Source organism: Piliocolobus tephrosceles, chromosome 10, assembly GCF_002776525.5.
Source record: "Piliocolobus tephrosceles isolate RC106 chromosome 10, ASM277652v3, whole genome shotgun sequence".
NCBI classification, from domain to species: domain Eukaryota; kingdom Metazoa; phylum Chordata; class Mammalia; order Primates; family Cercopithecidae; genus Piliocolobus; species Piliocolobus tephrosceles.
In genome coordinates this window covers 31,157,970-31,182,579 of record NC_045443.1, presented here as the reverse complement: position 1 = coordinate 31,182,579, position 24,610 = coordinate 31,157,970, and the positions used below count along the sequence as shown (strand labels likewise).

At 50.0% G+C, this 24,610-nt stretch overlaps 1 protein-coding gene across 2 annotated transcripts in view; it reads right to left on the bottom strand.

Annotated features, from left to right (window-relative positions):
• Positions 1–24,610, bottom strand: part of TSPAN11 (tetraspanin 11) — a 70,171-nt gene that overhangs the window by 25,651 nt on the left and 19,910 nt on the right. For both annotated transcript variants that reach the window (XM_023208923.1, XM_023208922.1), the window contains exons 2-3: positions 17,287–17,381; positions 7,643–7,834 (exon numbers count right to left, since the gene is read on the bottom strand). In XM_023208923.1, the coding sequence (XP_023064691.1) occupies positions 7,643–7,834; positions 17,287–17,370 (276 nt within the window). In that variant the 5' untranslated portion in view covers positions 17,371–17,381. The remainder of the gene's footprint in view (positions 1–7,642; positions 7,835–17,286; positions 17,382–24,610) is intronic.

The window sequence follows — 24,610 nt, the reverse complement described above, 5'->3', positions numbered from 1 at the left end:
TGATTCTACCACAAAGAAGGGAGCTTCACTGAAGCATTCCTCATCTGTGTCTCCAGCCATTCTGCGTACTTAGAGATAGCCGGGGTTTGTGAAGCTTCCTGCCACGCCACATCCAGTCAAGGCAGTCCAGGCAGGTTGGGATGAGAGGGAGGTACTAGCCTATTCTCAGAACAGTGCAGCAACAGCCAAAGAAAACCCAAGACGCTGCCAAGGTTAAGCTGCAGGGAGGAGAGCCCAGCCCGAGGCTCCCAGCTGGCTGTGTGTGTGAGAGGATTACAGAGGAAGCCGGAGGGAGGGTCAGGGAGCTCAGAACCACCTGCCAAACAGGAAAAGTGAAGCCAGCTTTTTCAGTGGCAACGGCCTCAGGGTGAATTATTTTCTGGCAATTAACCATTAACTGCAGTCGGCTCAGAGGTGCAGCTGCCAGGCCCATTTGTGCAGAAAAGAGAGGATGTAGATTTGGGAGCCTTCAGCCATTCCTATAACCAAGGGTCGCTGTTAGAAAGATGGAGGTAACCTCTACCCCTCCTGGCCCCAGCCCAGGGCTCAACGCCTGGGTCGTGCAGCTGCAACCACGCCAAAGGTTGGGATTCAGCCATTCCACCTGGAAGCGGCTCTACAGTGAGGGCTCAAGAATGTGCTCTGGCCAATGTGTGATACTGACATGTGGTTCTGGGAGCAGAAGATGGGGCCAGAGCTAGGGTGCAGAAAACCGGTGGACGGAGTAAGGGCATGCTGGAAGAGGCAGGGAGGGACAAAACTGGGTCTCGGGGAGGCAGCAAGTCTTCCAGAGGCACATCAAGAAAATGTGGCTGAGGTCCTTCAATGTTCCAGCCCAAATGTTGGGGGTCTAAGGAGATCACACTGTGTGTGTTCCAGGGGGTGGTGAGGGTCATGGAAGGAGAACACAGTTCCAGAACTCCAGGCCAAAGACAGGCATTTACTAGGATTCAAGCTGGGACGACTGAGAGCCCACTCTGAACAGGCTGAGTGACAGTGGCCCCCCAGATTGGGCATTAGGGCCTGGCCAGCTGGCTGGGGCGATGAGGGCCAGTCCCCCTATAGGCAGACACGGCGCAGGGAACTCAGAGGATGCTGGTGTTCAGTGGATTCAGGCATGAGGAAAGTGACCAATTGCTACTTCCTCCCAGTGCCCTGGAAGGACCCAGACTTTCCCATTGGCTGTCTTCTTGCAGGCTGTGGGAGAGATAGTACAGCCTGAAGGCACCTGTGCAAGGAAGGAGCAAGGGTAGGACAAAAAGCAGTGGCAGGGACCCCAGGACAGGGCTGGTGATGTGTCCCTAGCAGTGGTAATTAATTCTAGGACGGGACTGGCTATGGGTGGAAAGGGAAGGCTCCCAAGAACGAGGAGACACCAGGCTCCATGGAACAGGGCAGCCTGGAAGTTAGGGAAAGCCCAGACAGGTCAGAGCCTCTGGCCAAATCCAATACAAATTTAAACTGCCTGCATGGTCCTTTGCCTTTTAATACAGGCACCTCGTGCTCCTCACTAGACTCTAAGCCTAGAACTAAGCCAGGGTCCCTTTTTCCTTCCTCCCCTTCTCAGCCTGCCTTGGGCCCAGCAGAGCAGGACTTGCCAGGAATGTGCTGGAAATGCTTGTTGCTGTTGATGAATTAGGCAGTCCCATCCATGCAATATGGAGCATCCATTGCAGAAAACTGGAGGGAGGTGGTGGTGGAAGTTAATTGGCCGTAGAACCACCCCTTCGAGACAATGCTCCTGGACTGTGGTGATCAGATACACCAGCTGTACCCCGAGAAGTGTGGATGTCAACATAGATCCTATGGGTCTCTTGAGCGGCCAGCTCTTGGGGATGTTTGCATCCTGCTTCTCAAGGATCCTTCAGGGTTCTGAGGCCACCTGGTCCATTCCCCTGCCTGCACTGCATAAGCCACGCTGGATGAGGAAAGGCTCATACTGGAGAGGGGTTGGGGTTCCCCAAGCCCTGGCTATAGAATGGTCCCTTTGGAGCATGGTGGGGTCAGCTGACTCAAAGGTTAAAGAGCCACCAAACAGATGAGGCAAGGCCCACCCTGGAGCTGTGTGGTTGGTGGAGCAACATAACAGCACATGTAGATAAGAAACGAGCCAGGGAGGACACAGTCCAGTTCCCAGGCATGGGGACCCAGGCTCTCCTTACCCTGAACTTCCCATCAGCACCAGCTACTTCAGAGGATGTGGCCCAGCTCAGGCTGCAGGGCCCTGGGAGCCATGGCCCTCAGAATAACTCTTATTTATTTAGGTTCCTTCTTAAGGGAGCTTGGTCATGGTGATGGCAATAGTGATGCGGATGTTCATTAGAGCCACATTTTTACCGTCTTTTTATAATGTGGTGATTCACTTCCTAAGACCTGAAAATACTTCTTCATTAACCTCACACATCATCCTGTATAAAATGGCAACACAAGGAGGCAGGCAGAAGCTGAGTGACTTACCCGAGGTCCCAGAGCAAGCTGGGCAAGGTACACGGAAACCAGCTTTTGAACCCAAGCCCATATATTTTCAGCTTTGATTGTGGACTTTAGTGCCCTGGTTGACCAAGTCTTGGCCTATTTGATGGAGGTGTGGCAATTCTGGATCCCCTTGTTTTCAGAAATTGGTTTTTAGAACTTCTTACTTTTTAATTCACCCCCCACACAGAAAAGAACGCCCAATGAAGACCCAGTTTAGGCCGGGCGTGGTGGCTCAAGCCTGTAATCCCAGCACTTTGGGAGGCCGAGACGGGCGGATCACGAGGTCAGGAGATCGAGACCATCCTGGCTAACCCGGTGAAACCCCATCTCTACTAAAAAATAAAAAAAATTAGCCGGGCGAGGTGGCGGGCGCCTGTAGTCCCAGCTACTCGGGAGGCTGAGGCAGGAGAATGGCGTAAACCCGGGAGGCGCAGCTTGCAGTGAGCTGAGATCCAGCCACTGCACTCCAGCCTGGGCGACAGAGCGAGACTCCGTCTCAAAAAAAAAAAAACAAACAAACAAACAAACAAAAAGACCCAGTTTAGTTTGAATCATCCACCATGATCTTCATTTGGCTTAAAATATAGAAGTTTTCAGAGCCTCCATTCAAAACTCTAAAAATATCCCTCTCTTCTGATCTAGGTGGCCTCTGTCCTGGTCTTTGGCCCTAGGCTCAGACGGCCTGAATGATCTCTCTCATGCAGTCTTTGCTAAAAAAGATCTGGTGTGAATAATTTAAGCCCCACTCCTGTTCCTGCTCGGCAGATTTCCGGTGCCAAGCTGATCATCATTTCAGCACCAGCAGAGATGTGCTATTTCTGTCCCCGACAGCCACTTCCTTCTTGGGAAAGTGACCTTGAGGGGCTGCAGGTGAGCAAGGAGAAAGGGCTGTGACAGGACAGACTTCGTGCCTGTGTGGAAGCTGGATGGTCTCCCTCTGGGTCATTCCTTGGGAACTTCTCCCACACTCCTCCCGATCCAAGGTAGACGCATGTCATTCAGATGCCTGGTCTTTCATCTTTCCCTCTCCTCCTCAGGGACCACTTTGTCTAGTGATAGACTCGCTGCCCTTCTCCTTTGGAGCTTCCCTCACCTGTCAGCCGATTCAAGATTTCAAATGGAAGTTAGACGTGGAGGGGACAAAATGAAATGAAACCAGAAAGGAATTGCTGAGAGCCATGGAGCACTTTTACACTGCCTTAACCACACCACTTGACTCTAAACAGGAGCCTGGGTTTTAAAATTCCTACTTGTGTTAGCCCAAGAAAGCTTGTACAGCCAGCTTCTTGGTTTAAACAATCAAGTGCTCGATGTTTCAGGGGCTGTTGGGCCAGGATGTGAATTACTCAGGATCCCCAGCTTTACCTCTTGCTCTGTCCTTGGGCCAGTTCTGTCACTGGTTCTTTCAGAGGAGTAGACAAAGCAAAGAAAGCCTTCTAGGCCACGGAGTTTGCTGTTTGCTAGTGCCCTGGCAGAGATGCCTGTCTCCACAGTCCTGCATTGGTGGCTGAGTGCATGTGTGCATGCATATGCGTGTGTGTGTGTGCATGCACACTTTTTTCTGACCTCAGTTTCAAGCTGTTGCCTCTCTGATGTGTCTGTTTAGTGACTTGGACCAGAGAGATCGCCAGTACTGTGTGGGATGGGAGTGAACGCAGACAAGTCTCTACAGAAGAGGGTAAAGTGGAGCTGAGAAGAAGCAGGGAATCTTGCACCAGCCTGTCCAACAGCTGCTGTGCCCCTCCCTGCCTCGAGCCCCAGAGGGATAAGGCTCACTTTGTTGACTCCCTGAAGTGCAGAAGGGTAGGGCAAGAGGTGCCCAGCAGGCCTTCGGGCAAGCACAAGGCCCTGACCTTCACTGACTCTCCACATCTCTCCTGCATGGCCCAGGCACAGGGCTTGGTTCCCTCTGGGCAGGCCGTCTAGACTAAGTGACAGCCAGGTTGAGATGCAGAGGCTGAAGACATTCATTCTTCATGGATCAGCCTGGATGTCTGGACAGATCTCACGAACGGATGCTGTGAGAGGAAGTGTGGAACGGGAGGCTGTGATCAGTGGCTTGGAGCGCACAGCGTGGTCAGGTGCTAAAGCTTAGGCTTCCCTTCTGGCCTTTGAGATGGCCAAGGAGAAGAGCTCCTATGATTACACTATTCTCCAAAAACTCCAATAATTCTGAGTGTCTCCCACTAATGCCTGTGTGACCCACATACTCACCCAGACACTGTCTTTCAGCCTGTAACCTTTGGAGGGAGCACTGGACTCTGTGACCTTCAAGGTCCCTTCTAAACTGAATATGCTCTGACCCAGGTGTGCTGTTCTTTCCTGACTATAATGGGAGCAAGGAGGCACTGAGATGCCTGAGGCTTCTAGGGTCCCCCCACCATGCCCCCGTATCTTGCCCTAGGGTTCTGGGCTAGGTGCTGCAAGGAGCCCTGCTTTGTTACCAACCAGATCTCTGAAAGCCACTGCTCCATGAAGACCTCTCCAGAGATAGAGGGCAGGGTGTGCCCTGCACACATCCTCCCCCTTGGCCTCTGGTCCCTCTGCCTCCCATCAGGCTTGTCCTCCCCAGGGAAGCAGACTCTTAGAGGTGATTCCAAGAGATTGTAATGCACAGTCCAGCTCCAGGCATTACTTGCTCCACATCTCAGCCCAGTTTCGTCATCTGGAAAATGGGAGTGAATATGACTTCTTTGGATGCAGAAGAGTGAGGTGGGTGACAGCGTGGGCTTGGAGGCAGACCACATGCCGCTCACCAGCAGTGTGTATCATGCATTTTAAAACTTTGCATTTCTTCTGCCTCCACATCCCTACATGCGGGCTGTGCGCACCTGCTGGGGCGAGCAGGTACACCAGTGTGATAGGGCTGGCCCTGCTACAAGTTCCCCTTGCTACCCTCCCCTGACTGTGATCTAGTGATATTCAAATGCACCAATGGAATCCCCTCCTGCCTTTTCTGATGGTGCCATCCTGACCCCCAGTGAAAGGGTGTCACTCACTCTCTGTTCCCTGCCTGCTTGGGGAGCCCTAGTTCTCCACCCATGTGGCCCCCCCATCCCACTTCTGGTGGAGTGTGCAGCGAATCTGTCTAGGACAGCGAGTCTGATCTTTTGGCTTCCCTGGTCCACACATAAAACACACTAAGGAGGGCTGATGAGCTGAGAAAAATAAAATCACAAAAAAGTCTCATGTTTTGAGAAAGTTTACGGATTTGTATTGGGCCGCATTCAAAGCTGTCGAGGGCTGCAGGCGGCCCGTGGGCTACGTGTTGGACAGGCTTGGTCTAGGACCTATGAATCTGGTAAACTCTGTTGTCCTGTGCCTCTCCTGTGCCCCCTCTTGTGGCCACACCTGACTGACCATCACCTAAAAGAACACAACTGCCAGGTGACTCTGGCAAACCGCTTCACCTGCCTCTGCTCTCAGTTTCTTCCCCGTCCATACACAGAGTAAGAGTTGCTGCTCCTCCGGGCAGGGCGAGGACTGAGTGAGTTGATGTGCGTGAGTGTTGAGCACAGCACTTGCTCGGCACAGAGTTCAGATTACCGGGACTTTGTAGGTTGCTGTAGTGAGGATACAGGGAGGTGGCTCTAGTGAATAGTGGCCATTTCTGTTCTAATTGGGCTCAGGGAGGAATCCAGGGCCTGTTTCCCAGTGCTGCAGAGGAGCACTGGCCTTTAGTGGCTCTACAGAACCAGGACAGATGGCTCTGGGTCAGAAGGAAGGCGCTCGGTGGGGGCTTCTGCATTCCTTCTTGAGCTGTCCAGAGGTGAGTCCTGTCCTCTCTAAACTAGATGACCTAACGGAAGGAAGGAGGCAGGGGAGAGCACGCGGCTCAGCAGCCTGCTCATGGGCAGACCTCCAGGCCTGAGGTCCAGAGGCCCAGCCTGAAGCCTGAGGCCAGGCTGAAGGCCCTGCTTGCTGAGGGGTGCAGAGGCAGACAGGACACAAACAGGCTTGCTGACACTGCAGAGGAGGGGGGTTCTCTCTCTGGGCCCAACCGCACTGATCCCCGTAAACCTCATGGCCAGTCAGTGCCACCCAGAGGGAATATCCCTAGACACCCTACATGCCTGGTTTTAGTCAGTCATGTCACGTGCCTTCATCCAGCTACGTTGGTCAGACCTGGGATGGGCTACGTGGCTCTCAGGGACCTCAGCTGACCGACCTGCATCGCCCTGCTGGAAATCCTCATGGTAGGCCCCATGTGGGGGTGGGTGGTGGCGTGACTGGCTCTCAGCACACATGTCCCACCTGGTGGACAAAATAGCTCAAAACCCAAACTCTGGGGGCCTTCGCTTTAGGAGACTTAGGAGATAAGCAACCAGTTTTAACACACGAGCCTAATTTAGATTCTAACTCAAACGTAAACACAACAAGAGCTTATGGTTCAATTGGGAAGATGTGAAGCTGCCTGGTTATTTCATGATATTAAGGAATGACTGTTAACTGTTTTAAAGTGTCATAATGGTAATGTTATCACGTTTTCTAGAAGACGGTCCTTAAGTTTTAGAGGTACACACTGGAACACTAACAGATGACATGCTGTCTGGGACTGTTTCAGAACCACCCTGGGGTCAGGAAGTGGGCAGGATGCAGGTGACAGAGTGGATGGAACCAAGATCAGCTACGAGATGGTAATTGCTGAACTTTGGGTGAAGGGCAGACAGAGCTTCATGAAAAACACTCTTTATTTCTGTATATCTTTGAAAACTGCCATAATGAAACCTAGAAGGAGGAAGGGGAGGAGGGAGAGGAGGGAGGAGGGAGAGGAAGGGGAGAAGGGGAAGGAGTAGGAGAAAGAGAATGAGAAGGAGAAAGGATAAGGATGAGGGGAAGGGTAGAGAGCAGGGGAAGGAGGAGAGGAGCAGGAAGAAGAGGAGAAGAAGAAATGGAGGACGAGGCAGGTGGGGAGTGGGAGAAGGAGACAGAGATGGAGATGTGGAGAAGGAGCTGCCACGGCAGCTACTGAGACGGCCCCGCTTGCTTGGGTCCTAAGAACCTGGAGACGGTGGCAAACACCAGACCCAGGAACGGCCACCCCCTCTCTGGCTCTCCCACAGCCTCAGCCCCTCCCACTCCAGGGCTGGGGCCCTTCTCGCTTGCTGGAAACCTGACTGGGTGGTGCAGGGCTCCCCCCCCTGCCAAGCACGGGGTGGGCACTGACCGTGGAGAGGCAGCCCTTCTGCTCCCGGAGGATGGCACCGAAGCCCAGGAAGCCGGTCACCATGACAAGTGCGCCCGCAAAGATGAGGATGTAGGCGGAGGCGGCAAAGGTGCTGGAGGCCAGGACGCTGAGGTAGCCACTCTTCTCCACCAGGGTCCAGATGCCCACAGCCAGGACGGCTGCTCCCCCGACCTGCAGGAGACCACTGGGTTAGAGCAGGGGGTGGTGGGGGCCTCAGCAGCTGCCATTTATTCAATGCCCACAGGGCGCCAGGCACTTCTTTTGCACTGGCTCATTCATTCCTCCAAAGGAGGCGAGAATGGTATGGTTATCCAATTTTATAGATGAGGAAATCGAGGCTGAGAGAGGTTAGGAGACTTGTCCAAGGTAAGCAACCTGCAGAGCCAGGTTTTGAATCCAGGTCCGACTGTGAATTCGGTGCTGTTTACCGTGGTGGCCTATTGCGTATGAGGCCGGGGGAGAGGACTGCAGTTTCAGCGATGACCAACGTATCTGAGTCCCTCTGCCTCCCCAGCTTTTCACCTCCCCAACTCCTGCCACCCTTGGTTCCTCTCCCCTCAAAGCACTCCTTCCCTCTGTCCACACTTCCCCGGTGGGGCTTGTTGAAGCACCGCCCCTTGTTTAATCCTTATGTTTGCCCATTTGGGAAGCACAGCTGGGCTTTTTATCCCTACTATACATAGGAAGAAACTGAGACCCATGGAGGAAAGGTACATTGCCCGAGGTCCTGCCTCTAGTTGGGGGCAGGGGTAGGGGCAGAGGCAGGATAAGAACTCAGAGCCCAGGGCCTGCCCACTCAGTCACGCTGCCTCCATGATTGAAGAGTCAGGGTGCTTGACAGGCTGGAGCCGCCTGGGACTGCAGGAGGAGAAACTTTTTTGCTAACTGTCTGATTCTCCTTTGGTCCTGAGAAGAGGGGAGGGATAGGACCCTCCTGACTTGCAGATAGGGGAATGCCTCCTTAGCAACTGGAGTTGGGAAATATAGCAGGCATGGCTCGGCTTGGCTGATTCTATTTGCAATGAAGCCGAGTTACGCTTTCTGTGACTGTTGGACCCAGCAGGGCATAATGTGTGTGTATGAACACATGCACAGCATCTTCAGCGTGCCAGGTGGGGAGTACCAGGGTGTTTGCCCAGGATTTGGGGACAGAACCCCTGGGATCTCTGACTGTCTCTGCCATCTGCTCCTGGGAAGGTGGACTTCTGCCGGCTAGTCTCCCTGCCCCCATTTAAGGATGGGTCTCTTTCCTCTAATGGGTGAGGAATGCTTCCTCAAGGGGTCCTGGGTGTGGTCAAAGCTAGAGAAGTGCCCTGGGCCGCGTCCATGCCCCCTGAGCCTTGTTGCCGAGAGGAGCTCCCCATCTGCCCCAGGAAGACTCCATACAACCTGCCCTGTCATTTCCCAGTTCTCCTTCTGGGCATTCACAGACATTTGTGGATCTAACAAACACAAATCTACCATTTTCTCTTCTGAGCTTTGCAACAGTTCTGTGGGCATGCGGCAGGGTGGCAGGGCACATATTCTGCATTGTGCAGATGAGATAATTGAGGCTTGAAGAGAATAAGAATGTGCCCAAGATGACACCATTAGAGTTTCAGAACCCAGAGATTCAAACCCACGTCTCCTGAGAGAGCAAATCCACGACTCTGTAGCCAGATCCCACAGACGGGGCTGGGCCTGCTCCTCTACTTCTCCATTTTAAACAGATACTATTTCTTCAAAGTGCCATTTTATCTCCACTGGCACCTCCACCAGGTGGAAGAGCCAGGCGGAAGGACACCATCTGGGCTACGGCAAACAGAATGGGAGTGGCTATCACGCAGCTTTCTTCAATTCCATGATGCACACATTTTTCTCTCACATTTTAACATCTCTAAAATTGGGATGTATCTTATGACTGATGGTATTTTATAATTATACTTGGCAGTTTTTCTTAGTGGTACAAAAAAACAATAGTGTATCTTACCACTGATGATATCTTAGCTTCAGTGAAATCCTAGAATAGGTTTTAAAATTCTCTGTGGGCATAGGTTATCTGTGGCTCACACAACCTCCATGACCAGTGAGGGATTTCCTGAATTTGGGTCAACAAAATTGTGTACAGTGAGGGTTTGCAGCCAAATATCCTGCATGGAATTCTTTTTGCCCCCTTCAGCATGCCTGGAAGGCTTGGGTGAGGGTCCCAACTTTGCATAACTAGCGGTGTGACCTCAACACAGTCCCTTAACCTCTCTGGACCTCAGCTTCTTCATCTCCTAAATAAGGGATGTATTAGACCAGTGGTTCCCAACCTATAACTACTAAGAACCCCTTTGATTACTTTTCCCCATGGATCTAATGTTTTGAGGGCCTCCACCCCCTCCCAGTCCTTAGGCTTAGCTGTAAGGAATGAGAAGGTTTCATTCCTTTGGAAGACCTGCTTGGGACATGGTCATCTCTTTAGAAAACAAGCTTTTCTCTGGACAGGAAAATGAACACTGCTCACTGTTGGATGGGTCACCAGAGGGGGTCACGGGAGGACAGAAGTCAGCGGCAGCCTGGGTTCTAGTTCTGACTGTGCGCCTGACTAACCACACGCAGCCCCTCTAAGCCTCAGTTTCTTCATCTGTAAACTGGGGGCACTGGATGGGAACATCTCTGAGGTCCCTTCCACATCTGAGGTCCCTCTTAGTACCGGAGGTCAAGCTTCTGCCAAAGAACCTCCGGCAAGATGGTTCTGAACCAGTGGCTCATGGCTGTCACTCAAGCCACCCGGAGACTGCCTAAGTCAGCAGAGAGCAGCAGAAGAGGCAGCAAGAGGGACTGATGGGGTGGGGAAAGATCTGACACCACTGAACTATTCAACAACCACTGGCATACAGTTGATTCAACAGTATTTGGCTCTTTACAGAAACTGGTGTGGTATTCCGTGAGGGTAATAACTACATTTTCCTTTTTTTTTTTTTTTTTTATCGCTCTGTCGCCCAGCCTGGAGTACAGTGGTGTGATCTCGGCTCACTGCAACCTCTACTTCCCAGGTTCAAGCAATTCTCCCACCTCAGCCTTCTGAGTAGCTGGGATTACAGGCATGTACCACCACACCTGGCTAATTTGTATTTTTAGTAGAAACAGGGTTTCACCAAGTCAGTCATGTTGGTCTTGAACTCCTGACCTCAGGTGATCCAAAGGAGACCTCGGCCTCCCAAAGTGTTGGGATTACAGGCGTGAGCTACCATGCCTAGGCGATAACTACATTTTTCAAAGCCATAGCCTGTGGCTGACTAGCCGGCAAGCCCTGCAGAGGGTGAAGCCAGGCAATGAGGATGCAAGCCGGCCAGGAGGGGCGGAGCAGGCCACCCCTGCTGTGTAATTTTAGGAACTTTCCATTCATAGGAAAGAAACATGATGGGGTGAAGCATTAACCTGAGTGGCTGCACATGCCTGAGGGCTGAGAGAAATAAGGCAGCAGACCTGGAGGAAAGCAGGCAGAGGGTATAAAAGTAATTGTAGGCGTTTTTCTTTGTGTCTCGCTACCATAGGGCTTCCACAATGAGGGAAGGAAAGGCATGGGGCAGGAGCCAGGACCACTTGAATCCCAATAAGGAAGGATCCTCTGGGCGGGGGAGTTCTCCACCCTCAGTGAGGAGGGGCCCATGGCTCAGGACGCGGGAAATGCACAGGGTGACGGGAAGTGCACAGGGTGATAGCAGACTTTGTGTTTACTGGCTACCTGCTACGTGCCAAGCCCCACGCTGGACTGAAAAGCCTTAGGGGCTCACCCATGGGAGCCACACTCATCATCTGTGCTCCTCCTCCCTGCTCAGTCTTATCCGTGGTGCCATCACCCACCAACCCCAGACACCGCAGGGTCACTATAGGTTCCTCCTTCTCTCAACGACAACCATGTGCCAATTCCCTTCTGCCCTCAAACCTGTCTCCATCTCCCCGCCACACTGCCCAACTTGGTTCCCCACCACAGTCAGCTGCCGGCTCCTGACTCCTGCTCCACCCACAGGCTGATCCCCCAAGGCACCCCCGGCTCAGAAGTCCCCACCAGCTCCCACGCCCAGGGCACCAAGCCCAAAAACTCTTTCACATGGCCTTGGGGCTCTTACTGTCTGGCCTTAACCTGACTTTTTGGCATCATCTTCTGGTATTTTCTTTCCCCCATACCTGGGTTTTTTTTTTTTTTTTGGGGCGAAGTCTTCCTCGGTCACCCAGGCTGGAGTGCAATGGCGCGATCTCGGCTCACTGCAACTTCTGCCTCCCAGGTTCAAGCGATTCTCCTGCCTCAGCCTCCTGAGTAGCTAGGATTACAGGGGCACGCCACTACGCCTGGCTAATTTTTGTATTTTTTTTTTTCCTGGGTTTTAATCACTTTGAACTAAGTAGTTGCTTTTTCTTGAAAACAGTGTGGTTACCTAATAACTCAGGCACTATTAGCAGAGTGGTAAGCAGGGTGAACTCTGGGACGTGGCTTGGTGTCTGAGTCCAAGCCCCTCTGCTTACTGGCTGTGTGGATTTGGATAAGCAAGGCAGCCTCTGTGGGCCTCAGGGAGCCTCTTATTCCTGCCACCTTTCACACATTGTTCTCTCTGCCCTTCCTCTTCCATTGAACTCCTACACACCCTCTAACGCCCATTTTGAGATTTTGAGTGTGGCACCTGCTCTGACTGTCCTGGGCAGGTGAGTTCATCCCTCTTCTGCAAGCCTGCCGTGCTGCTCACTTCACAGCAGCCCTCGGCACTTGGGGCAGGGGGCCCCTCACTCCCCTCAGAACACAGCCCAGCACACGGCCTGGCACCCGGGAGCCACCCCAGTGAGTGTGGGACTCAGTGGATGGGGCTCTGCAGAGGGCTGTGGAAATGGCACCTGCTCCCCTACCTGCCTCTGTCTGCTGAGCTCCTAGGGCAACAGCTAGTGTTTCTCTTTCCTGCTTGATGGCTGTTTTGATTTTTAAAGGGGCAGTCTACAAAGTCCCAGCAGTCCCAGAGAGGAATGGGCTTTTTCTCTGGGTCCTTAAGAAGAGGCTCCTGGAAAGGCTGGGGTTGCACCCTAGGTATCTTAAGGTCAGACTGATACTTGGTTACTCTCATTCCTTCTTTCAACCAATACCCACTGTGCACCTGCTATGATGATGCCAGGCTCTTGGGCCATCATGGGGCCCATGCCTGACACTGCCACTGCCCCTGCCCCAGGATCACTTGTAGGACACTGGGTTGAAAGACCTGACTTAGTAATCACCAGGGTGACTTCTGCTATGAAGGAGAAGTGAATTGGTCTAATTTGGGGAGCAAACACAGCATGGGGGCTCAGGGAGAGGACTGGGAGACCAGGTCTGAACAAGACTCAACTTCTCTGAAAGAATGGTTTCCCATTCCCACATCAGAAGAGTCAGCTGGAACCCTGGACTGCAGTCCTGATACAGCATGGCTGAGCCCTATGCCCACATGCAGGCAGGCACCCCAGTCCCACGCCCGAGCTGCCGAGCTCTCCAGGAGGGCACACAAAAGCATGCATCAGGTGCTGCTGCTCACCCTCCTCATGAACGACCTTCTCTGAGCGCCAGGCATGTATTTCTCTCTGGCTCTGCCCATGCTCCTGCTGCCTTGGTTTATGGAATCTTCAAAGGATAGGCTTGTCATGCTAAGGGCTATTTTCCACTTTAAGGCATCCTTGTTTTTGGCTCTCTGCCTTTAAAATCAGAACACTACCTCCTCTGCTGTCTTCCCCAATCCCATGTACCCCTATAACAAGAGCAAAATCTCATGAGTCTTACTGAAGGGTGGAGCTGGGAGGGAACATGTGATCATCTGTCCATCTTCCAAACCCAGCTCAGAGCCCAGAGGAAACCTTCCTTGGAGCTGTCCCCGCCCCATCTCCCAGCAAATCATTCTGTCCTCTGTACCAACTCCATGTCTTGCACATGTTTCTATAATTACACTCATAGTCTATTTATTTTATTGGATACCTTGTGTGCCTCCTCTTTTAGCCTCTTGATTAAATCTCATTCATCTTAATATCCCTAGCAGAGGGCTACACATGGATGGAAGGAAGGAAGGAAAGAAGGAAGGGAGGGAGGGAGGGAGGGAGGGAGGGACTGATTGATTTCAACCTCTTTTATATTCTGGATGGAGAAACCAAGGCCTGGAGAGAAGTGACTTTTCCACAGTCACACAAGAAGGCCAAAGGAAGTGTGGAGAGCAGAAATTAAGAATCCTAATGCTCAGTTTAGTGCCCATTTAACCAACTGGGCTGCTGACCCACAACGAAGCTGCTTGGCCTGGGAAGCAAGTCAGTGGTGTCTGGGCTACAGCAGGCCTAGAGTCCTGAGCTACAGAAGAGCAGCTAGAAGGGGTTACCCTAGGCTTCGTCCTGACTTGTCTCATCTGCCATGGCGCTGTGCAGACCAAGTGCACATCCCCCTCAACTGTGACTCTGTCTCCCAGCAGATCCTGACAGCACAGAGGGGCAGAAGACCACGGTGGCGGGGGGGTGGGGGGATGGTCCCAGGCCATTCAGCATCTCAAGGAGCGGTGTAGCAGAAAAGCCACCACCTGTTCTTTCTTAGATGGCAAGCCTGGAAAGTGGGCAGTGGCCACATTCGGTGGGATGTCGATGTACCAAGAGAAGGGCTTTGAGCCTTGGCAGAAGGTGTTTCCCTCCCACGGCCTCCCTGACTCCCGAAGTGATGCTCTCAAGTCATCTCACTGCCCTGCTGGGGCTCGAGTCCTCTGTCTTCTCTGCTACCTGTCTTAGCCCCATGTATCCCTGGTCCCTGAGAAAATACCAAGGCCTCAGCTAATGCTCAAGGGCGGGACACAGCTTCTGGAGCAGAGGCAGCCTCTCCAGGCAAGGGAGCAGCTGCTTCCTCCGTGCTCCCCATAGCCTGGCAGAACGCCTGAGAGGCTAGAAAAGTTTTGATTATTAACACAGCCAAGCAGCTGAATAAAATAATAAGTTAGAGAACACCATTGCAGGGGCGATGGGAGCCGTAGGGAGCCACAGAAGAAAAGGGAGGGGAAAGAAACACATCTCCTGGGTGGCCACAGAGGAAACCCTGGACCACATTTTCTTTTACGGTTGCAAAGGAAGCAAGAAAGTGTCAGCATTTTTGGCTCCTTCCCTGCGCTGTAGGATCATCCAATCAACACCAGCTTAACTGAAATTCTAGGTGGTGGAGGCCGGGGAGGAGGTGGGAGTGAGGGACAGGGTGGTGGGGAAGGACTGCCACCTGAAGTCTGACCTCGTTCAGGTGGAGGTGAAGACGACTCTGAATTTTTCAAACTTTGGAATGTGACCCATTGGGGTTGTGATGTAAGTTTAGTGGGTTGTAAACTGCACTAAAAACAAAAAGAAGGAAATAATCAAAATAAAAGAAAAATCTGAGCGCATCACGCAACATAAGGGTAAACTTACTTTGGTGAACAGCGTTCCACATAACTATTTCTTATGCTTCCACGTATATCTTACATGGGACATGATCCCAAAAGGCTTAAAGCCAGCGCTATTGGAGACTGAGGTTGAACCTTGGTCTCTTGTTTACAATGAAGAGCTCTACCATCCACCATCCACATGTCCCAGATGCCTTTTTAGGTTAAGGACTCAATCTCGACAATTTCACCTTTTAAATCCCTTCACTCTCTGCAAATACTTGGATCCCCATTGACACTCCCACAGTGCAAGTCACCACCATCTCCTGCCCTGATCAAAGCAAAGTCTAGAGGGAATGTCAACAGTGGCTGTTCCTGTGGTGGCCAGTGGTTTGGGTTGGACTGGGTCCCCCAAAAGATATGTTGAAATCCTTACCCTTGGTACCTGAGAATGTGGCCTTATTTGGAAATACGATATTCACAGATGTAATCAAGTTAAGATGAGGTCATTAGGGTGGGTCCTAATCCAACATGACTGGTGTCCTTGTAAGAAGAAAATGTCATGTGAAGACAGAGACACACAGGGACAACAGTGTGTGATGACAGAGGCCTTGGAGACTGTAGCGATGCAGCCACAAGCCAAGGAGTGCCAAGAATCGCCAGCCACAACCAGAAGCTGGGACGAGGCAAGGAAAGATTCTACCCAAGTCTCATAGGGAGCTTGGCCCTGTGACACCTTGATTTTTCACTTTTAGCCTCCAGACTGTGAGGGAATAAATTTTTGTTGTTTAAAGCCATCCAGTTTATGGCACTTTGAAATGAACATAGTGAGATAAAAATAATTTTCATTTTATGATACTTTTAATATTTTAGAGATTATCTGTAGTGGATACATAAGACTTTTATAATCAGGAAATAAATAGTTATTCTTAAAAAGAAATGCTGACTTAGCAAGAATCCTTATCACCCTATTGGATTTGTCCCTCAGAATGGAAATCATCTCTACCACACAGTTTCCTATCCATATCAACACAGCTTTATTACTGCACCATCTTCATCGTCACGACTTCAGTATTGCAGGAAACTCTTGCCCAGGAAGGTAAAAGTGACAAATTATTTTATTATTCCTTTCAGGAAATTTGCAAACATTTAAACAAATAGCAGACTGCACAACTTTTTAATAGATAGCATCTAATGACTGGTCTATTTTCCAAGACTCTTCAGAACTCTTGCCTTGCCATGTCTACCCACCCTAAACTCTCACGTCGTGGTCTTTTCCAATCTTAAGCAAGCCCCTGTAGGAAAGACCCAGAAAACTCAGACATGTCCCCCACCTTTGCATTTGCCTTTCTGAGATGCTTCTAAGACTCTATCAAGTGTCTTCTCCCTTACCATGTTAGCAGGAAGCCCAGCTATGCCTTATCATGGGTTGATCGGGTGGTATTTTTAGGCATTTGACATCTAATATATTCAAAATACTGCACTTATTGAAGGCAACCCCAACAGGCTAGAATTTATCATTGAATTGTAGCTGGGGAAACAGATTCCTGGAAGTTAAGTCGCCTGCCCAAGGCTCCACCATTAGTAGTCAGCAGAGCATGGGTCCAGCTGCCTGCAAAGCCTGCACTCTTGTCGCCCTTCTGCCTTCTCAATTTAGTGAGACTGTCGTAACAAATATATACATTCCAGTGTCTATTTTTGGGAACTGATGGTATTCTGCTCCCAATTACCCAGATGATTGCTTCAAGTGGCCAGACTACACCCCTCTGGAAGACCTCACCCAGACAGGCTCCTGAGGGGAGTCGCCATAGTGATCATTTTCATCACAGGCAGCAGTAGTCGGAGCCTCCAGGACTTCTGTTTCTCTGCCCTGGGCCTGGAGAATGTTAACCATGAAAGGCGAATGGACTTCAGTGGAAAACAAGTTATTATTTCAGGCAGTCACATTTTCCAAAAGGCACTGGTGCAACAAGTTAGTGGGGAAGAAAGAACTGGACCCTTCGTACAGTAGGGCTAGAACACAAAGCTTATTGTTATGTTTGTGCCTCTATTCAGATGCCAGGTGGTACGAACTCCATGCCAACCTGCAGACCCAATTCTTCTCTTCCTTCTCAGTAGCAAAGGTACTCCTGAGTGGGAAGAGTTCATCCATGGTTGATTGTTGATCTTTGATTTGGAAGATATCAACCTCAAAGTGGTGACACAAAAAAAGGTGGCTTGACTCATTCAGTGTTCTGGGAAGAGGATGTGTGTGCAGAATTCACTCACCCAGAAGAAGAAGTTGAAGACAAAGAGTAAGTACTTCAAGTAGACGATCAGCCAGTCGTCCTGCTCAGTCTTATAGTGGGCCATGGCTGCTGGGCCTGCAGAGAAGACACATATGCTGGGCCAGGGAATCACCAAGAACCACCTTGTCCTTCCCAGAGCCAGAGCATCTTGGCAAGGTTCCCTTCGAAGGGCTCATTAACCTATCTGCCGGGGGCTTTGAGGCTATGCATGGGTAGCATGGAGCACAGATCTGGGAATTGCTAAGGACACCAAATAGAGGTGAAGTGGGGCAGAATCTTCCAGAACTTTAGATGTCAGTTTTGTCCTCTTGACAAAGGTCTAACCTACAATTCTCCCACAGACTTTGTGCTCGTCTTACTGTATTCTTAATCTCTTTTCCTGTCTCATCAGGGTTGCAGGACACAAGTTTACCTGTCTTACACACACACACACACACACACACACACACACACACACACACACACATTCAGCATCACTACTTTGCATAGGAAACTTGCACTCTGCATCATTTGAACAGGACTCTGAATACACAGGTGTGGCATGAACCCCAGAGCAGAGCACCTGTGCTGGAAAGGGCCCCAGTGATCACCCATTCCACCCGACCTGGCTGCTGCAGCTTGACTTTCCAGATGAGGAAGCAGGCCCAGACAGGCCTGGTGGTTTGGCAGGAAGAAGTACAAGAGCGCCTGGAGTCTGACTCCCTAGGTTCACACCCGGATCTGTCACAAGATGTGTGATACTTTGGGCAAGTTATGTGACCTCCCATCCCTCAGCATTCTCATCGGTAAGTGAGGATAATGACACATGTATCATAGGGTTGTTTTGAAGATTAAATGAAATAATCTATGTGAAGTGTTTAACATAGTCCTTGGCATGTAGTAACTGTTCAATCAATGTTAGCTATATTACATGTCATAGAACTGGGGTGACAGCCTCAGACTCCAGTCCTAAAACTCCCGTCTTTACCCCAGCACCACGCTGTCTCTTGTCCTGACGCCCACTGATGGACTCTCTGGGAAGTATGACATCAACGGTGGTGATAAAGGCAGAGAGGGCCTACTATGCCTAGTAATCTTGTTTGCTTCTCTGTCTGAACCTCAGAAAGTCTGAAGCCTTTGTAGTTTCCCCTTCTTGAGCTACATTTGCCCCTGGGAACGTGCACACCCACACTCACAGAGTAGTTGGTCTTTAAGAAATTACCCCCATTTTGGGAACCTCTTTTATTTCAGAACCATAAGCAATGAGGCACAGCTTATGCTTATTCAGGCAGACGATCAGCCAGTCATCCTGTTCAGTCTTATAATAGACCATGGCTGCTGGGCCTGCAGAGAAGACACATGGGCTGGGCCAGGGGGATTTAGCATTTCCGTCTCTTCCTCCATTATTTCCAACCCCCAGTTGGGCCTTCCTTTCATCCTGTTCTTGCCTCCTGGGCTGGTGCTTGGCCACGCCCCAGTTATTTCCTCTGAGCCACTGTTCTGCCTCTTATTTCAAGCTCATGGGCTCACCGAGACAGGAAGAGAGGAAGAGAGAAAAGACAATGTGGCTGACTTATTTGTGATTTCTATTTGCAGACTTTGAAGAAGGTAATTTAAGACTGCTAGTCTTCTCGTTAAAAAAAGACAAAACTCATTTTTCTTCAATTTAGTTTTCGAGGTAGGGTGGTAGAATAAATACAGAAGGAGAAAAAAAGAAAGCCTGTAAGAAATGGCCATGGATGGTGTCGGCCAGGGGATCTAACGGGAGTGATTTCACGGTCATGCAGTCAGTCCTGACAAGAGAGCAGGTGCAGCGTCTCCTGGGCCACCGCAGGCCCTTAGCAAGTGGCATAGTTTGTGGGGCCTGGCCACTCCTGTCTGCAGTCTCTCTCCCTGTGCGCACCCCTCCCCTCCCAGGCAGGGCCACTGGACTTCTGCCCCAGAACTTTCTCTCTACTTGCGGCAAAGGGGCCTGATTCACTCACTCAAACCACAGAGTCAGGGCCCTGCCCTCTAAAGGAAAATTGTATTTTTTAAAAAGAACTTCAGGCAGAAGACAAGGCTTAAGGAAAAGAAACCATTCTAATGGTAAAATTTCAGTCATTAGTGGTAGGGAAGATAGAACCACAAAATGTCAGGGTCAGGGGAAACCTTTGGGCTCACTTAATTCAATCTTCTGCAGAAAGAATGAGGAATTTTACATATTTAAGATGCATATTTAACAATGACTTTTCTAAGCTCACGTGGCTAATCTGTAGTTGAGTTTCCTATTCTCCACCATTCAGTGCTCCTTTCCCCAACACCACGTGTGGAGCCCTGTGCTGGGGGTGGCAGAGGCCCCAAAGAAGTGTCCGTACCAGCCTGCAGGCAGATGACTGGATCTGAAAGCTAGCTTTGTCATTTTACTGGCTGTGTGACCTTGGGCAAGTTATTTAACCTCTCCATGTAGCTAATATTTATGGAACACTTATTACGTGCCAGGCACAGAACTAAGTGCTTTACACTCATGATTTCAGTCCATCTTCCCAATACCCCTATGAAATAGGGTTATTCCCATTTCATAATATAATCAGGTTTAGAAAGGTTAAATAATTCAACTAAAGTCACATAACAAGTAAATGACAAAGTCAGAGCTGAATAAAGAATCTCTGCTTCTGGGCTCAAGCTTTTACCCACTGTGCAGTACTCACAGGATGAGATCTACCAGGGCACAGGAGGAAGGGGAGGGACCAGAGACTGCTGGTCCCCCTAGAATTTGTTAGAATAGAACCTCTCAATTTTAGTTAGATACTTAGTCACCTGGAACAGACAACATTTGCCAGCCTCCTGTCCTGCTAGAAGGAGGATTCACTGCTGGCCGGTAAACGGTATATAAAAAGTGGTATAGGCAACTTCTTACAAGGATCATTTTTAGATATATGTTTCACATGCATTTGAAAAGAATGAGAATCCTGTCATTATAGGATACAAATTCTGTATGTGTCAGTTAGATCAGATTTGTTAACTGTACTTTTCACATCTTCTATATCCTTACTGATATGCTCTATTGGCTATTAAAAAAGGTATATTCCAGACTCCCACTATGATTGTGAATTTATCTATCCCTTGCTTAATACTGTTAATTTTTGCTTCACATATTTTGTAGATATTTTATAGAGTGCAAAGAAATTTGGAGTTGTGATATCCTTCTGGTGGATCAAACTCTTCATCATTAATAAATGTCATTCTTTATCTCTAATAATCAGAGGTATCCTTAATGTGTGTGTAGGGGGGATGTCTCTCTTCACCCTTTCTTTCTGTTGGTTGGAATGCTGATGTTATGGCTGGAGCTCAAGCAGCCATCCTGGGCCATGAGCTAGAAACCATGGGTTCAAGGAGTCTGGGTCTCAGATGAGTTTAGAGCTCCCCTACCATCCCTGAGCTGCTTACCTCCAGACTGAGTTTACATGAGAGAAAGACAAACTTGTAGCTTCTTTCGGCTACATGTCTGAATATGCTAATGCTCACAGCTAATATCACCCTGACACAGCAGAGGAAGCAGTGGGTACTAAGGTGTGTAGGAGCATCCCATGCTGGGGCATGGCAGGTCTTACACAGCAAGACCAGAGATAATGCCGTGCAGTGGTTGCCAAGCAATTCTGACTGTACAATTGCCTCCACTAATTTATTGATAAATATTATTCATGTACTATTATCAATCTATATGCAGATATTCAAAGTTTAATTCTGTACTTTTTAAAGGTAAAAATAATTAGGGATACAGATTCTAGTAAGTCCTCCCTGCACCCCAGTGTACTGTCTGTCTCCACTTTGGAGGCCACTGGTACAGAGTATGAGTGGAGGGAGTGAGAGCTGAAGGATATGTAGGGGGTCAAGAGTGACCTTACGTGCCAAGCTCTGAGACTTGGATTTGCATCCTGAAGATAAGGCTGACCCCAGGATGGTGGCGCTTAAGTCCAAGAAAGAGAAGGGGGTGGAGGATGGAGAGCAGGGCACAGACTCCTCAAGAGCACAAAGAGGAGGTTCCATCAGGCAGGCAGTATGTGTAAGAGGCAGGGGAGGAAAGATTCTGAGGAGGAGCCCTGCTGTCTAAAAAGAGAGCCAGTGGAGGAAGAAGAAACAAGGCAGCAAAATGGTATGCGAGGGAGAGGGTAGAAGGAGAACCAGGGGAGTGTAGGGTCCTGGAAGCCAGGGAAGCCAGGGTGGTCCACAGTGCCACATGCTGCCAAGAGGTCTCAGTCAAATGAGGACTAGCAAGGGCTCACTTTCACCCATGGAGGACGGGTGGGGGGTTAGGGGTGGACCATGAGGTGGGAGGAAATGAGACCGGGAGGTGGATATTTTCAAATGACAAGGCCAGGAGGGAAGCAGCTAGGAGGCCTGGGAAAGGAAGCTGATATGGTTTGGCTATGTCCCCACCTAAATCTCAACTTGTAGGTATCGCCTAGAATTCCCATGTGTTGTGGGAGGGACCCAGGGGGAGGTAACTGAATCATGGAGGACAGTCTTTCGCGTACTATTCTCACGATAGTGAACCAGTCTCACAAGATCTGATGGCTTTATCAGGAGTTTCCACTTTTGCATCTTTCTCATTTTCTCTTGCTGCCACCATGTAAGAAGTGCTTTTTGCCTCCCACCATGATTCTGAGGCCTCCCCAGTCATGTGGATCTGTAAGTCCAATTAAATCTCTTTTTCCTCCCAGTCTTGGATACATCTTTATCAGCAGTGTGAAAATGGACTAATATTAGTAAATTGGTACCAGTGAGTGGGGTATGGCTGAAAAGATACCAGAAAATGTGAAAGCAACTTTGGAACTGGGTAACAGGCAGAGGTTGGAATATTTTGAAAGGCTCAGAAGACAGGAAAATGTGAGAAAGTTTGGAACTTCCTAGAGACTTGTTGAATGGCTTTGACAAAAATGCTGATAGTGATATGAACAATAAGGTCCAGGCTGAGGTGGTCTCAGATGGAGATAAGGAACTTGTTGGGAACTGCAGCAAAGGTGACTCTTGTTATGTTTTACCAAAGAGACTGCCAGCATTTTGTTCTTGCCCTAGAGATCTGTGAAACTTTGAACTTGAGGGTATCTGGCAAAAGAAAGTTCTAAGCAGCAAAGCATTCAAGAGGTGACTTGGATGCTATTAAAGGCAAAAAATTCAGTTTTATAAGGGAGGAAGAGCATAAGAGTTTGGAAAATTTGTAGCCTGACAGTGCAGTAGAAAATTTCATTTTCTGAGGAGAAATCCAAGCCAGCTGCAGGAATTTGCATAAGTAATGAGGAGCCAAATGTTAATCTCCAAGACAATGGGGAAAATATCTCCAGGGCATGTCAGAGGTCTTCATGGTAGCCCCTCCCATCACAGGCCCAGAAGTCTAGAAGGAAAACAGTGGTTTTGTGGGACGGGTCCAGTGTTCCTCTGCTATGTGCAGCCCAGGGACTTGGTGCCCTATGTCCCAGCTGCTCCAGCTGTAACTGAAAGGGGCCAATGTAAAGCCCAGGCTGTGGCTTCAGAGGGTGGAAGCCCCAAGCCTTGGCAGCTTCCACATGGTGATGAGCCTGTGGGTGCACAAGTCAAGAATTGAGGTTTGGGAACCTCTGCCTAGATTTCACAGGATATATGGAAATACCTGGATGCCCAGGCAAAAGTTTGCTGCAGGGGCAGGGCCCTCATGGAGAACCTCTGCTAGGGCAGTGTGGAAGGGAAATGTGGGGTTAGAGCCCCCACATAGAGTGCCTACTGGGGTGCTGCCTAGTGGAGCTGTAAGAAGAGGGCCACTGTCCTCCAGACCCCAGAATGGTAGATCCACCGACAGCTTGTGCCTGGACCATGTGCCTGGAAAAGCTGCAGACACTCAATGCCAGACTGTGAAAGCAGCTGCACCCTGCAAAGCCACAGGACCGGTGCTGCCCAAGACCATGGGAACCACCTCTTACATAAACATGACCTGGATGTGAGACCTGGAGTCAAAGGGGATGATTCTGGAGCTTTAAAATTTGACTGCCCTGCTGGATTTTGAACTTGCATGGGCCCTGTAACCCCTTTGTTTTGGCCAATTTCTCCCATTTGGAATGGCTGTATTTACCCAATACCTGTACCACCATTGTACCTAGGAAGTAACTAGCTCACTTTTGATTTTATAGGCTCATAGGTGAAAGGGACTTGCCTTGTCTCAGATGAGACTTTGGACTGTGGACCTTTGGGTTAATGCTGAAATAAGACTTTGAGGGACTGTTGGGACGGCATGATTGGCTTTGAAATGTGAGGACATGAGATTTGGAGGGGCTGGGGCAGAATGATAAGGTTTGGCTGTGTCCCTATCCAAATCTCAACTTGAATGGTATCTCCCAGAATTCCCATGTGTTGTGGGAATGACCCCGGGGGAGGTAACTGAATCATGGGGACCAGCCTTTCGTGTACCATTCTTGTGATAGTGAGTAAGTCTCACGAGATCTGATGGGCTTATCAGGGATTTCCGCTTTTGCTTCTCTCTCATTTTCTCTTGCCACCACCATGTAGGAAGTGCCTTTTGCCTCCTGCCATGATTCTGAGGCCTCCCCAGTCATGTGGAACTGTAAGTCCAATTAAATCTCTTTTTCTTCCCAGTCTCAGTAAGTCTTTATCAGCAGTATGAAAATGGACTAATACAGAAGCGCTTTTGTGTTGTAAGGAAGGGAGGCTGGAGCACGCCTAGAGCACTGGGAAAGGCTCCAAAGCCCACTTAGCTCTGCTGCTTCTAGGGAAAGGGGACAGGGCTAAAGGAGGGAGAGGGGAGGAGCTACTATTGCTAGCAACCACTTCCAGCCCTCCTCCTGGCTGCCCAATGAACTTACCTGTCTAGGACCTTGTTGTACCTCACAATTTTTCTTTGCCTAGAGAGTGATACACGAGGTGGGCATGGTAATGGCTGCAGTAGGCCCTGGAGAGAAGCAAACATATGCCACTTGAGGTGGGTTCATCTGCTCCTGCCAGTAAACGGAGGGACCTGGACTTTGGATAATCCCCTGAAATTGTTTTCGCTGAGCTTTGAGGAGTGTCTTCTGATTTCTGGGAAGCAGACTGGCCTTCCTAAGTGGGTTATTTCTGTTCATAGGAATTGGGCTTCTTGAACCAATGGGAGGAGGTGTCCCTAAGGGGCAAGAGCCAGAGAGTGGGGGACAGGCAAGGCAGAGACTCCCACCCAGGGGTGGTAATCAACACTGGACACAGAATCACGGACAGGCCCAGGAGGACAAAGGAGAGGGACCATACCCCCAGACCCCACCTCTGTGAAGCTGGTCTTTTCTTTGGCCTCTGAAAGGCCCTGATGCATCCCTGCTCCAGGT